Source organism: Trichechus manatus, unplaced genomic scaffold (genome assembly GCF_000243295.1).
Source record: "Trichechus manatus latirostris isolate Lorelei unplaced genomic scaffold, TriManLat1.0 scaffold00062, whole genome shotgun sequence".
NCBI classification, from domain to species: domain Eukaryota; kingdom Metazoa; phylum Chordata; class Mammalia; order Sirenia; family Trichechidae; genus Trichechus; species Trichechus manatus.
This window is the reverse complement of record NW_004443998.1, coordinates 3,618,378-3,634,716: the sequence shown is the minus strand read 5'-3', so window position 1 is coordinate 3,634,716 and position 16,339 is coordinate 3,618,378. Positions and strand designations below refer to the sequence as shown.

Below are 16,339 nucleotides of genomic sequence, written 5' to 3'. Positions count from 1 at the left end.
CTTGAAGACTAAGGTGCGCCTGACCCAAGCCATGGTGTTTTCAGTTGCCTCATATGCATGCGAAAGCTGGACAATGAATAAGGAAGACCGAAGAAGAATTGATGCCTTTGAATTGTGGTGTTGGCAAAGACTATTGAATATACCATGGACTACCAAACGAATGAACAAATCTGCCTTGGAAGAAGTACAACCAGAACGCTCTTAGAAGCAAGGATGGCGAGATTACGTCTCACATACTTTGGATATGTTAGCAGGAAGGATCAGTCCCTGGAGAAGGACATCATGCTTGGTAAAGTATAGGGTCAGCAAAAAAGAGGAGGACCCTTAATGAGATGGATTGACACAGTGGCCGCAACAGTGGGCTCAAGCATAACAATGATTATGAGGATGGCAAAGGACTGGGTAATATTTCATTCTGTTGTACAAAGGGTTGCTATGAGTTGGAACCAACTCAACGGCACCTAACAACAACAGCCTCCTAGACTGTGGGAGAATAAATTTCTGTTTGTTAAAGCCATCCACTTGTGGTACTTTTGTTATAGCAGCACTAGGTATCTAAGACACTCTGTCCCATCATATCCTCATCTACAAAACGATGGAACATGCACACGCTATGTCTAGCACAGTAAGGAATCAAGACATGTTAGCTGTTGTTATTTTATATTCTCACAGCATCTTTTTTATTTTAAAGTCCATATTTCTTCCATTGTATTAAGTTTTTATTTATGTTGCAGAAGTGTTTATTGTAGCGGGCTTGTAGCTTTCCTCTTAGATAAGGGAACAAAATTACTGCTTTTCATCTATAGTTTATAACAAATCTATCTAGTTAGACACACACAGAAATAGGCCCTTCCCTTCTTGTTTTTGACAAGAATGCAGAAACAATTCAGTGGAGCTTGGGTGGCCTTTTCAACAAATAGTGCTGGAGCAATTGGACATCCATAGGCAAAACAAAAAATAAAAAACCTTGACCTAAACCTCACATCTTATACAAAAATCAACTCAAAATTAACCATGGACTTAAATGTAAAACTATATAAATTCTAGGAAAAAAAACCATAAAACTCTTTGGGAATTAGGATTAGTCAAAGAGTTCTTAGACTCGAACTAAAAATGTGATACATGAAAGGAAAAATATATAAATTCGACCACAGCAAAATTAAATACTTTTTGTTCTGTGAAAGACCATGTTAAGAGGATGAAAAGACAAATGGGTGAAAACATTTGCAAACCATATATCCAACACAGAATAAATAAAGAACTATCGAAACTCAACATTAAAAAAACCAGACAATCTGATTAGAAAATAGGCAAAAGACATGAGCGAGCATTTCCCCAGAAAGGATATAGAGATGGCAAGTGAGCCCATGAAAAAATGTTCAACATCGTTCGTCTTCAGGGAAATGCAAATTAAAACAACAATGGGCTGCTACTAGACATCTATTAGAAAGTCTGAAATTAAAAAGGCTGACCATACCAAGTGTCAGCAGGATCCAGGAAACTGGATCCCTCGTACGTTGCTGGTGGTAACAGAAAATGGGATATATTAGCCCCTCTAGAAAAGAGTTGCAGTTTCTTCTAATGTTAAAATGCACTGACCACATGACACAGCTGTCGTGCTCTGGGCATTTATTCCAGAGAAATGAAAACCTATATTTGTGCAAAAACCTGTACGTGAATGCTCATAGTAGCTTTATTTGGAATAGTCAAAAACAGGAAAGCAACCTAGATGTCCTTAAGTGGATAAATGGTTAAACAAACTGTAGTATGTCTATACCATGGAATACTACTCAGCTATAAACAGGAGTAAATTACTGATCCATGCAACAGCTTGGATGAGCCTCAAGGGGGTTACGCTGAGTGAAAAAGACAATCTCAAAAGGTTATGTAATCTATGGTTTCATTTCTATAACTTGCAATATTGTATTCTTGAAGTAACAAAGTTATAGAGATGGAGAACAGATTAGTAATTGCCAGGGACTAAGGATGCTGGAGCGTTAGGGGTGATGGGGCCGTTCTGTATCTTGATACTGTGGTGGTATTTATATGAAGCTACATGTGTGATAAAATCGCACAGAACTACACACACACGTACACAAATGAGTGCACGTATAACTGGTGAAGTATGAATGAACTCTGTGTATTGTAACAACGTCAGTTTCCTGGGTTTGATGGCATATTATAGTTAGGCAAAATGTCAACATAGTGAGAGGCAGGATCAAGGAGGGGACAGGACCTCCTCATACATTTCTTTGCAACTTCCTGTAAAACTATAGTTATTTCAAAATAAAAAGTTTTTTAAAAAACTTTTATGTCCCTACATTAAATAATAAATCTAGTCTCTTGAGGTTTTTTTTTTTTCCTATCACTGTCAAGTCATTATGAATTCCTGGTCACACAGTGTTCGTGTCAGCATGCCATGACAAAAAGGTGATAGAAGTAGCCTAATATCATAATGCCGTAAAATAATATTAAGCTTATTTGAACAGGACTATGAACCAAGAAAACTCTTATCGAGGCAAGGATATTGATTGTGTGGGATTAATGCTAATAATTGTGCTTTCATTACCAAGTGAATTATATAGTAACTTATTTTAAAAGCTAAAAACATGTATTGGCTATGAATTTTAACAACACCGTAAACATTTTAAATAATAAATATTCTAAAATATATTACATCCAATACACAATGCACAGTATTATTCAGATTCTTTAAAAAGATTTGCACATTAAAATTGTTAGATTTCACGATCAAAGCGCAGAGACAGCTTTCCTAGTGAAAGGCATTGCTTAGTATTTTCTTGCTGGCAAAGTCTGCTGAATATTGAATGGCAGATATGAGTGAAATATTTCCTTCTCTTAAAGTGAATGAATATCACTTTAAGTAATCAATATTTTCAAGTTTAAATGTTCATAAATTAGGATTTCTTAAACATATCTGTTACAATAAATTTTTTTATCAAAATAAAAAATAAAAGATATTTTAGAAAAAATTAATGTTTTTACCAAGACAAAATATTTTTAACAGGAGTGGAATCAAATTAACTTCCACTTCCAAAACAATTCTTTACTGAATAGGTCTTGAACCTTTAAAATTCAAGTCCAGAATTAGGTTTAGAAATGCAGTTCACATTTTTTATTAAATTGATGAAATTAGAGATAGAATACATTTACTTGCTCATTATATTAGTCAGCGTTGTCCAGCGAAAAAGAACCAATAACTTAGCTAGCTAGATAGATAGGTATTGATTGATTTTAAGGAACTGGCTCACAAAACTGGGGGGGCTGACAAGCCTAGAATCTGTAGGTCAGGCGGTAGGCTGGAAACGTGGCAAGATTTCTATTTTACGGTCTTGTAAAAGGAATTTTACAAAATATTTTCTTCCTCAAGAAACCTCAGTTTTTGCTCTTAAGTCCTTCAACTGATTAGATAAGGCCCATCCACATTATGGAGGGTTATCTGCTCTGCTTAAAGTCTCCAGACTGTCTATGTTCACCACATCTCGTTATCTTCATAGCGATATCCGGACTAATATTCGACCAAACAATTGAGCACCATAAGCTAGACAAGTTGACACATAAAATTAACCATCACACATATTCTATTAAAAACGTTTCCTTCTTTTTGGATATATGTTTATCTGCCTTACCTAGCCTGACATTAAAAATATGTGCAGAAGGCAGGTCTCTAAAGAGAAGCCTGAGGAGAACGAACACATAATGGGGTCTTCTTAGTGGTGTATTAGAAACTATTTGGAAGCTTTGCTCAACACAATGCCTTTCTTCCTTTAGTAGGTATTATTTTATTGAGCACCTTTTAATTCTAGGGTGTCGTGTTAGACATTATGGGAGCAAGGAGTAAAAATGAATAAGTGAGGTACTATCTCTGGCCTACCATCACTTATAGTCTAATAGTAGGTTACATGTATGCATATGATCAGGACGATGTCAACGGTGCAAATTGGTGTGCGTTCCAGGAAGATGAAGGTCACTTCCCTCAGGTCAGAGAAGAGTTGCAGGCGGAGGTAGCGTTTGCGCTGTGTCAGGCAGAGTGGATGAGGATGCGGGACCTCCACGGGCTGGTGCTGAGACCGGCAAAGCACAGGGTAGGCGTGAGAGCAGTAAAGGTTGACCTGGCGGGGTTCATATAATTTCTGAAACCCTAAATTGGGACACCTGACTGACAAGTATGCAATTGTATTAATGGCAAAGGTAGGATTGAATATTTGACACCAAGGTTGCCCTAGAAGGTCTAACACCTGATTCCTATAGGTGCAGGTAGAGGGGATGTGGTTTAAAAAAAAAAACAAAAACCCTAAACCCGTTGCTGTTGAGTCAATTCTGACTCATAGAGACCCTAGAGGACAGAGTAGAACGGCCCCATAGGGTTTCCAAGGAGCAGCTGGTGGATTTGAACTACCGACCTTTTGGTTAGCAGCCAAGCTCTTAACCACTGCACCACCAGGGCTCCATGATAGGCCAAGGGTGAGTTAGTTCACCTCCACTGACTTGACTTTCCTAATCCATGTGAGAAGCATTATAGCTCCTGTTAGTTTTGAAATCTTGCTGTACTTTTTCCATGTGTTAGAATATATTTCACAAATAAGTTTGTATTGCAAATTCTTATTCTTTTGACGTCAGAAGGAAAATCATGTTGACATAATAGTTATTTTAGAGACGGTAGTGCTCACTAACAGAGTCCACCTGCTAGCCTAACCTGCTAGTCATTTTGGCAGATGGGAACTGGGTGACAGCGTGCGTGCTCCTCTACCGTGTCACTCCGACTTAACCACGGACGGACATGGTTAGGGTACGTTGCAGTGTACTCAGCCACAAGAGCCACTTTTATGGCTCTATGAATATCCGGTAAGATTTCATAGGTGCCAGGAAAAACTCCAACCTTCTTCTCTTTTCTTTTAACTGCATTCTGTTTAAAACTATGTACTAGCGTGAGAGTGGTTTTTGTCACTCAGATGTGTGTTTATTCATAAGTTTTTAAAAGCATGTAGCTATCCTTAGGGGGGAAGTTCCCATGTAAGGTCACCCTTGGAGGGTAGTAGAACCCCATTTCTTTGGTCCCAGACCATTCATTTCTCCAGGTTTTCTGTTTTGAGCAGGAACACAAAGTGAAGACAGTGCCAGACCCCTTGTGCCCCAGGCTTAGCTTAATGCTGTTTGTGCTCCCAGGCCTGCTTTCCACTCAAGGCGAGGCTGTTTGCCTTTCTCTCTCCGGACCACACTCCTGGTCCTGCTCCTCACCTTCTTGTAAGATACAGCTCTCTTCTCTGCGCTATGTTCCAGCTCACTGCTTTACTTCTTCCACAACCTCCGCTGGGCAGGCTGCTTCTGCTTCTGTCTGTATTTCTTCACTTCTGGTCTTCATTGGCCCACGTGGCTGCTATTTCTAACGTGGTGGCCACAAGGGCAATGAACCAAGCCAACCTCTTCTGGTACCCAGTCACACGCTGGAGTCAGCGCACAGCCCAGGGATGAGAGCACCAAGGAAGGAAGAGCCAGGGAGACTGTCCAGATTCTCGTGCAGATCACAGCCTCATCAATTCAGTTAATTCTGGTTGTGCAAGTTTTATAGCATTTTATCATTATTTTCTATGTATGTTTATATATTTCAATGCTGGTTTAAAGCAGCAATGCCAAGACTGGTAAAGGAAGAGCTTGATAATTATCATTCGGAAGGATAATATGCTCCATGGATTTCTCACAAAATTATGTCAAATAAAAAATCTAAGTAGATCTGTGAAGGCATATTTTTATTAAACTTAATCTAAGTAGATGGAATACTGACAGATAATTGCTGTGAAGAGTCCTGGTCTCATTTTCGGGGATAGAGTACTATTAGAATCATTACAATTTATTAATACTTTCTTCCCATAAATTTCTTAGTTTTAGACACTGCACACTTCTATTCCTTAGATCCTAGTTAATCTGCTAGAAAGGCCACCAACCAGTTCATGTTAGCACGTTTAAATTTACTTTTCTGAACCATGTTGCCAAAAAAACAATTGAAACAACATCCAGAACATTACACAGATATCATTCAGGTAGGTATTTTAAAAGCAGGTGGAATTGGCATTTAATACAATTTCAAGGCTAAAAATAGCTACTGAAAGGTTTCATGCATCATTTCGCGAATACAACCCGTTTTCTCCTTTCTTTTTCGGACTCTCTACTGACTTTAACCTTTTGGTTAGGTGTCATTATTCTCTCAGAGAAGTTATGTTGTCTTTCACCTATTAATTTTACAAAAGAAACCGAGCTTTTGGAGAAATATTTTATGATTTAGTGATGCCTATTTACAAACTTGAATTTTTCTTTACAGAAATAGCCACACTGAACAACAGTTTGACAGTGTCCCAGAGAAATAAGGTGTGCCTTGAAGAGGAAATGAAAAATCTGAAATTGCTGTCAGATGCAGCCATACTGAGATCTCAGCAGATTCACACGTCAGATCAACAGGAAGTAAACCTGCATACCAGATGCTATGATTTGCAAAAAGAAGTCCTAGGTAAAAGAAAATTATTGTTTGCGATTGGTAGCAACTAGCTATTATAAGGAAATGTCTAAAAAAATTTAATTTCTCTTACAATCCCAACAAAATCTTGTTTTAATTACTTTGTGTTGCAACTATGCCTAATTATTAGTGACTATGGCAGTAACTGGAGCCCTGGTGGCACAGTGGTTAAGAGCTCGGCTGCTAACCAAAAGGTCAGCAGTTCGAATCCACCAGCCGCTCCTTGGAAACCCTCTGGGACAGTTTTACTCTGTCCAGTACGGTTGCTGTGAGTCAGAATTGACTCAATAGTAGTGGGATTTCTGGCAGTAACAGTGTCTGATCAGTGTTTGCTATCATCAGTTTATATTCTACCATTTAGAGTGTTAAGATTTAAGTAAGTATGTTAAAGACATCTCAAGGTTAAAGTAAGATTTCGGGAGAACAAAATGGAATTTACTTTGCATATGTTATCCCCAGTAGATTGGTGGTTTAAGGTACTGAAGAAAAATACAGCATATGATGTTATATAAGGTAAATCAAGATTTTTAGGCAATGCTCCATTTTCCCAAAAAATTAAAAATTGTGTTCTGGGTAACTCGGGCGATGTTTTTAATTTCTCTGTGCCTTAGCGGAAAGAGTGTCTCGGCAGTAAGGCTAAGGAGTTTGCACTTTTTCCTGAAGGCAGTGAGGAATCACTGAGAATTGTTAATCAGGAGAATGATATAGTAAAAGCAGTGTTTTAGCAAAAATTAATCTGTTAGCAAATGAATGGAGATGTTCCAAACATCAAGAGATTGGGGCCAGGTGGCCAGTTAGAAAATACCTTTGCTGGTAACCTAGTCCCAAGGCTAACCATAAGAGGATGAAGTAGGGAAGGGAACTAACATTTCCTAGGTCCTAATTCGTGTTAGACATCATGCTAGCACTGTACATAAATTACTTCTGTCAATTGTCAGAGTGACGATGAAAAGCAGGTAAACCTACTCCTCACTTGTCAACTGTCTCGTTAATCTGACATTTCGTATTTACGACAATAGTGAGAAGCGACTCTTGGACTATTTTGAGCATTAACGATGTACCTCTGGCAGCAATGAATGCTGAGGTGTGAGGAGAGAGTAATGCTGGCTGTGATGGTCAAGGTTATGTGTCAACTTGGCTGGACCACGATTCTCAATTTGGCAGTTACATAAGGATGTAATTTGGCAGTTATGTGATGATGAGATTTGGCAGTTGTGTAGTGATGGAGTCACTCTCTGTTCTGTGATCTAATATGATCATACTCCATTTTCACACAACACCAATTTTCGCATAATGGCCTGGCCTTTGTCACCTAACCATGTTGATAAATGAGAAGTGGGTGTACAAGTATCCCATGTTACAGAGGAGAGAACCAAGCCCCAGAAAAGTAACATGCCACGCATGGTGCCGCATAGCCGATACATGGCAGGGAGGGAAAGCAAACTGTGGTAGATATTTGATCTTTCAAAAGTTTTCTGCGGTAACTTGACTACTTAAATTTTCACTTCTTAGATTAGGTTTGATTATTTAGATTTTGACAGGAAATCATCCAGTTTCTCTAAGATTTCAAATTTATAGCCACAAAGTGGCATTTAATATTCTCTTATTTAAAAAAAAAAAAAAAACTCTTCTCTATCTGTGGTTATACTTTATTTCTGATTTTTAATTTTGTCTATTTTTGTTTCATCTTTTATTATTAATTAGGCTTGCAGTGTCTTTATTTTGTTGGTTTTTTATGCTTTGTACTGCTTTTATTCTAGCACATTAATTTTTGTATATTTATTAATTTCTTTTTGGTATTTTGTTTTTATTTTTTAGATGTCTGAATATTAGTTCTTTTATTTTTCATCTGTTTTTGTTAGTAATATAGGCATTCAAGGGAATAAATTTTCTGATGAGTAAAACTTTCTCTATGTCTCATAGCTATTAATATGATCTCTTCTCCTTTTCAGTGCTCTCTAAATACTATGTAAATTCTCATTTTTTTCCTTTGATCCAAGCGTTTTTTAGGAATATATTTCTTTGTTTTGGCCAGGCACATAAATATTTATTAGAATGACCCAAATTTCATTTTCAATTCTTTTTCCTTATAAACATCATAAATCATAATCACCATCTCTTATAAGGTGTTCTACCCATTATCAGTGAAAAGCTTGTTGATGCAATCACGACTTAGCAAGAAGATTATTTCTGCTTATATGTTCTAATAGCAGATAAGATATATTTTCTATGGGGCTTTTGTTTGTTTCAAATTCTATATTTTTTTGGTAAATTATAACTTTAAAGCAATGAGTCAATTCAAAGTACAATGTTGATATTTATCTAGAAAGTTGATGGATGCGAATGCAAGTAATGCTAGAAGACATTTATCTAATATATACATACCTATTGTTATTATTAGATACACTTTTAATATATTTCAAACATTTTTATCAAAATAACATATTAAAAGCATTTGCACTAGCATGTTGTAAGTAGGAGAACATGTGTCCATTCCGGTTATAATAAATGGGTAACTGTAAGTATAGGTAATAGTCTCCATGAATTCTGTAAGCTGTTTTAGAGAATTAACGAACCCACAGGGGCAATGAGCCAGCGGGCACTGGCAGTACAGAGTCAACCTGTGTAGACCCAGCTCCAGGTGGCTGGGTGATAGAGAAAGGTGCACAGGCAGTCAATGAAGAAGGATAGAATTCTTCTAGCTTGTGACCTGGTCCCAGGGGACTAACGAGAGGAAGAGAGAGGGAGGGAGGGAGGGAGGGAGGCCAGCTGGTCTGAAGCACAGGGAGTTGTGCAGACTCCTGAGCTTACTTCTGCTCCCTAATGGCCTGGCGTTAGGTGGCCTGGGATGTTTTGCCTGGCTCAGCATAGCCAGGGGTGAGGTCTGGGTGGCCAGGGATGTTTTGACCTGCTCAGGATAGCCAGTGGTGAGGTCTGATCTAACTCTGGGTGGTCAGGGTCAGAGAGAGGACTTGCCACAGAAGAGGCTGGTGACAAGGAGTGGAAAAGTGGGAAGGTGAGGCCTGGATCCTCTTCCAGCTGGGGATTGAATTCATGCTGATCCTTGCCATGAAGTTACTGATAAAGGTGGGGTTTGCCCACCTTGCCCCTTTTATAGTGCAGTTGGTAGCACTGGAATCCTCACAGATAATAAGTCAAAGAACATGATATCTTGTATTGTATATAACAGATAGTTAAGGGTAACATAGGAAGTAATAACATTTCCATATTTGAAAAAAGAGGTGATAGTGTCTATGGGATTGATGGGAATAAAGACAAGAAGGGGACAATGGGAAGGTGCTTTCACTAACTGGGAACCCTCTCTATGCCGGTGCTGCTAAGCACTTGACTAGTGTTCTCTCATTTAGTCCTCACAGTATCCTTATGTGGAAGCTTTTATTATCTCTGTTAGGAACAGAGAAGTAGCCCGTGATCACACAGATGAATTCAAACCCAGATCTTTGGTATGCCAAAGACTGTGTTGGCTTGGGAATCATTTCAGTAAATTCCAAAAATGCACACATGGAAACACTAAACTCCTTTTCTTTTTTTTTTTAAAAAAAAGTTGTTGTCGTTTTTTTTTTTTTTTCTTACAGAAATAGACCATTAACCTAGCAAGCCTTCTACAAATTTAGACTAGGGCAGTGTTCTACAAAGTACCTGACCACAAGAGCACCTGGGGTGTGAGTGTGGGTGGGTAGGGGTAGGAAAATGCACATTTTGCACATTAGTCCAGACATATGGAATTAGATTCTTTAAGGGCCTGAGACTCTCTGTTTTTAATAGATGCTCCAGGTGGTTCTTATGATCAAGCAAGTTTGGTGCCGGCTTAAAAAAAAAAAATATGGAATGTGGGAAAAGGATGCACACGGTAGCATAGAGAAAAACTGGAAATGGCCTACATTTCCAAAAAGAAGTATATTAGTGAGGTTTCTTAGTTGCAAGCAGCAAAAAATAACTCGAAACAGCAAAGAAATTTATTGAAAGTGTTTTATCTAGATATTCAGAATCTCTTGGAAGGTAGAAGAACCTGGCTTAGAAAGTAGTTGGGAACCTAGGGGAGTTAGGCTGCCAGAATCACCGTCAAAATCGTACCCAAGGACCATGTAGTGACGATGCAGCTGCTATGGCCCCAGGACACTGAACACCTTACCTGACCTTCCTTCTCTAGTCCTGAACACTGGGTGACCCCACAGTAAATTCTATTCTGCTTCTGCTCCTTTGTGTCAATTATTCTCGGGTCAGATGTTCGGAAAAAATATTTCTTGAAAATAGTCTGTAAAAGAGGAACCATGTTGGTCAGTGTCTTAGGCTGGGTTCTCTAGAGGAGCAAAACCAGTGAAACATATATATAAGTTAACAACAAATAAACTTTCTTTAAATAACAGAATCATATACCCTTTCAAAATTTAGAGAGACTTAATTCAAGGAAATGGCTCATGCAGTTGCGGAGTCTGGCCAGTCTCAAAGTCCGTGGGTCAGGCATCAAGCTGGAGGCTTCTCTTAACTCACGTGGTTGCAGGGGCTGACGAACCCAAAATCGGCAGGTCAGATGGCAGGCTGCTGGCTCACACGGTTGTGGGAGCTGGTGAATCCCAAAAACCAAAGGTCAGGTAGCAGGCTGCTGGCTCACATCCCAGAAGGTCAGATGATGATGAGTTGGGTGCAGGATCCAGAGTGAGAGTGAGCCTTGCTGGAACATCCATTTACATACTGGGCTACACCACCAAGGAAAATCTCTTTTCAACTAATTGGCTGCTCATAGCAGATCTCATCATGGAAGTAGGTTATATTCTATCAGATCTCGTCAGGAAGGTCATTGCATTATATTACATTTTGAAAGAGCAATCAGTTCAATGTCTGCCAAACCACTGAGAATCACAGCCTGGCCAAGCTGACACTTAAGCATCACGGTCCACCTGTTGTTTTTATTGTAGTCAATTGTCGTCAAGTCAGCTCTGACACAAGGTGACCTTATGTATAACAGAACAAAACGTTGTTCAGTCCTCTGTCATCTTCATGATTGTTGGTATATTAAAGTGCATTGATGTGGCTTTTCAGCGAAGATGAAATGTAGTATCAATGTGTGGCCACCTAGCCCTAGCATATTTAGAATATGCTATTAAAGGAGTGTGTTGGTGCTGTGAGAATGGCAATATGTGTCTTTAGAGCACAGTAACAAATTCAGAAGTAGAACAAGAATTTAATATGAGAATCATCAAATGGATCAAAGCAAAATTACATAGTGAGCAGTTCGTTGTTGTTGTTGGTTTCTGTCATTACGATCCTGGCGACCCCATGTATGCAGAGGACAGCTGCTCCATAGGGTTTTCAAGGGTGTGACCTTCCGGAAGGAGATCCCCAGGCCTGTCTTCTGAGGTGCCTCTGGGTGGGTTCGAACTGCCAACCTTTCAGCTAATAGTAAAGCGCTTAACTGTTTGCACCACCAGGGACTCCAGTAAACGGTATAGGGAAAAAATAAAGCAAAAGAAACCATATATAACAAAATAAACCTCAAATTAAGAAACAACAAGTAACAGGAAAAGCTACAACAAAAATGATATAGAAGTTATACTAACTATGGAGGGATAAAACAGCACTTTAAAATTGCAAAGTGTTAAGACTGGCAGATTTTGCCTGTAAAAGAATGTATAATTTCTGTCTTCAAAAACTGCCAAACAACCTAAAAATATCAGACTGACAAAAAATATTTGTATCATATATGGTATGCAAAAGGTTAATAGCCATGCCCCATAAAGGGTTTATTCACATGTGTAAAATAACTCTAAGACCCCAAGGAGATTAAGAGAACAGAAACAGACAACACAAGAAAAACACAATAAACAAGAACAAAACATTTAATTACCCACAAATAAATACGAGGAAAGAAAACACCTCCTTTTAAATAGTATAAAGACTTTAAAGATAAAATTTCCCTTCATTTGGTGGTATAAATTGTTACTGTATTTTTTTTTTTTTTAATGCACTGTCATGGATTGAGTTGTGTCCCCCCAAAATATGTGTCAACTTGGTTAGGCCATGATTCCCAGTATTGTGTGCTTGTCCTCCATTTTGGGAATGTAATTTTATGTTAAAGAGGACTAAGGTGGGATTGTTACACCCTTACCTGGGTCACATGCCTGATCAAATGTAAAGGGAGTTTCCCTGGGGTGTGGCCTGCACCATCTTTTTCTCTCCAGAGAGAAAAAGGAAGGGGAAGCGAGCAGAGAAGGGGGACCTCATACTACCAAGAAAGCAGTGCCAGGAGCAGAGCGCATCCTCTGAACGTGGGGTCCCTGCGCAGAGAAGCTCCTAGTCCGGGGGAAGATTTATGAGAAGGCCAACAGAGAGAGAAAGCCTTCCCCTGGAGCTGACGACCTGAATTTGGACTTTTAGCCTACTTTACAGTGAGGAAATAAACTTCTCTTTGTTAAAGCCATCCACTTGTGGGATTTCTGTTATAGCAGCACTAGATAACTAAGACACCCATAGAAATGTTTGTGCTTAGTGATCAACTGATCTACTTCTTGAGAATTTATGCTTAGGAACCATTTCAGAAGAAGAAAATTGTATGCAAAGATCCTATTTTTAATAGTGGATAATTTAGAAATAGTTTATGCCCAATCTAATGAAATGGGTAAATAAATTATCACATGCTAACACTTGGAATATTACAGAGACTTTAAAAATGACAATATGAACCCTGGACATCAACATGATTATTATGACTATAATATTACATAGTAAAAAATCCATAAAGTTATATGTACATATAATTACAACTATGTCAAAATAGGTATATTTGTGAATAGAAACCAGAACGGAACGTAGAGATACAAAAATAAATTTTATGGTGACAGAAATGTGAGTGATTATTTCCCCCCTTTTAAAATTTCTTCTGATGTTAACAACAAATAAACTTTCTTTAAATAACAGAATCATATACCCTTTCAAAATTTAGTTCACATTCCACCTCCTACAATAAAAAACCTCCCCAAACGATGTGGTATTAACTATCCACAGTTTTTAACTCGGTAAGCCTCACCTTCATGAAGTGCAGTCTATGTTCAAATCAAAAGTACAACGGGAAACTGATCTCCTCAGTACCTATGTAGAGGTTGTGCAGTGACAGACGTAACTTAGACTCATCTCAAGGAGCCCTGGTGGTGCAGTGGTTAAGAGCTACAGCGGGCTACAGCTGCTAACCAAAAGGTCGGCAGTTCAAATCTACCAGCCACTCCTTGGAAATCCTATGGAGCGGTTCTACTCTGTCCTATAGGCTCGCTATGCGTTAGAATCGACTCAACGGCAACGGGTTTGGTTTTGGGTTTTAAAGGGCAGGGTGATTGTCGAATAAAATAGCACATAATTTCACAACTAAATTAGGGTTTCATTTTTACTGCTGCTGTTGAATGGATTCACTCCATAGGTAGACCCTGAACTATGTTGACACAGAAAGAAGCCTTTTTTAAAAGCTATCTGTTGCATTTCTCTTGGTTGAAAACCATTTAAAATTGCTAGGTCAGGGTGGACAGGATCATTGGAGCTACTCTAATGGCCTCAACTAGCGATGTCAAGCACCACTTCCCACGTACCCATCCATGAAGGGCACCAGTATCCCCCCACCCCCACCCCAACTATCTTACTCATCTTTCCCTCTCAGGACTTCAGTATGGAAATTGTCAGAACATTTTTTTTAAAGATTCATAAATGTACCTCTTGTTTTATTCGCAAATACCTTTCTGATGAACTGATTGCAGCAACATATTGTTTCTTTCCAACTCATTTTACAGAAGGGGTTACAGTGGTTTAGAAAGCTATAGACCTACGAGTGCAGGGAAGACAGCCAAGGTGCCATCTCGTGTCTTGCAGTGTTGCTTCCCAAACTTGGTACACTTTCTTCTCCCCTGTGGGGTCCACGGGGGACTTTACTAGGTGCTCCTACCTCCAGTGGCCAGTCCTGCCCCTCTGCCCCCTCCTCTCCACCACCTATTTTATACTTGTTAGAATCTGATTTTCTCTCTGCCTACTGTCCACTAACCTGTTCATTAGCCTCTTACCACAACTCATCTATTCCCACCCGTTGGCCCTAGACTGACCATGTCCTGGGACTGACTTCTTTGTTTTTCAGCAAGTATTTATTGGGGAGGACTTTGGTGAGATGGGTTGACACAGTGGCCAAAACAATGGACTCAAACATAACAGCCATCATGAAGATAGCACAGGACCAGGCAACACCGCGTTCATTTTTTTACATTTGTTACTTTTTTCTTTTAAATGACCATTGAATAATTTCAACTCTGATTCAAGAACATAGTTTTTATAATCATTACTTTTCTACGTAAACATTTTAAATCTTTGTTTTTTCTACATTTTCCCTTTATTTTTTGAAATATAGGCACTCAAAAATTTAAATACATATGGTAGTTCTGGTCCACATAGTTTAATAGTGATTTAAGAATAAATAATGTCAATAGAGCCTAACTCTCAATGCCAAAAGTGAACCTTTTTTGTAGGAAGGTAAACATATAAAACAAAAATCTGAAGACTTAAATTATTGGTTCCCTTTTGAAGATTTATTTACATAAGTTTTGTAATTTTATGTTTAGTCACACTAATGTAACTTCCAAATGCACAATTTATCTCAATGGATAATACTCCTCTCAAAGGTCATCGTGACCCACAGATCAGTTCACTCAAATGATTTTCCTTCCACCTGGTAGAATAAAGCGTCCTTGTCAGCAGTCACAAATCTTGGAAGACAGAGCTCAGATGCATCGCTTCAGCATTAATATCCTTCCTTAAATGTATTTGACCTACTTCCACATTTAATCCAAGTGTAAAAAACTTTTTGACTTTTTTTCTCTCAGTCAACTTTTTGATGTAATAAATAATGCACAAATATTTCAAAGAAATTATTTTGCATATAGTATTTTACCATTCTAATTGAATTTTTTTAAAACAGCTTTATTGAAATATAGTTTACATGCCATAAAGTTCACCTCTTTTAAGTGTGTAAGTCAGTGTTTTTAGGATATTTACAGATTTGTGCAGCCATCACCATGATCAAATTTTAGAGCATTTCCATCACCCTAGAAATAAACCTCATGGCCATTAGCAGTCACCCTCTTTACTCTCCCTGCCCTCCCCAATCATTAATCTACTTTCTGTCGCTATAGATTTACCCATCCTGGGATTTCCTACAAATAGAATCATACCACATGTGGTCTTTTGTGTCTGGCTTATTTCACTTAGCATAATGTTTGTGAGTTTCACCCTTCTTGTAGCGTGTCTCATTACTGAATTCCTTAATTAGTTGCTCCTCTATTAAAGTGAAAAAATCAAAATGGGTGATGTGGTTCAGTTGACAAAAATACTGACCCAGGATTCAAACACTTCTCCTTTCTAGTTCTGCTTATGCCTTTTACAGGCCGTTTAGAAAAGTTATAATTTCTTTGACTCTCAGTTACTTCATCCATAAAACGGGGACATAATAGCCTTCCTCATCTACCTTAAAAGCAGTGGGAGAATAAACAAGATAAAATATAGGAATACCTGAAGAACCATTCAAATACAGAATACCAAACTGTATTTTTAAAGTGGTTTTCCTGGTGTGATATCAAACCAAATGATTGTATGTATAATAAAAACATTAGAATTTCCTTAAATACTACTTAAATCACAAGGAAAGCCACATATTTTAATACCTGTCCACCCAAGCGCCCATTTACCTGCACTAATTTATCTTCCAGTCAGCCTTGGTTGGCTGTAAGAAGCCTTGGTTGGCTGTAAGAAGCCTTGGTTGGCTGT

At 38.4% G+C, this 16,339-nt stretch overlaps 1 protein-coding gene across 1 annotated transcript in view; it reads left to right on the top strand.

The window, feature by feature from the left end:
- The window catches only part of LEKR1 (leucine, glutamate and lysine rich 1), a 190,739-nt gene that overhangs the window by 100,649 nt on the left and 73,751 nt on the right, over positions 1-16,339 (top strand). Inside the window, exon 6 of the mRNA XM_012556355.2 lies at positions 6,338-6,523. Within this exon, the coding sequence (XP_012411809.2) occupies positions 6,338-6,523 (186 nt within the window). The remainder of the gene's footprint in view (positions 1-6,337; positions 6,524-16,339) is intronic.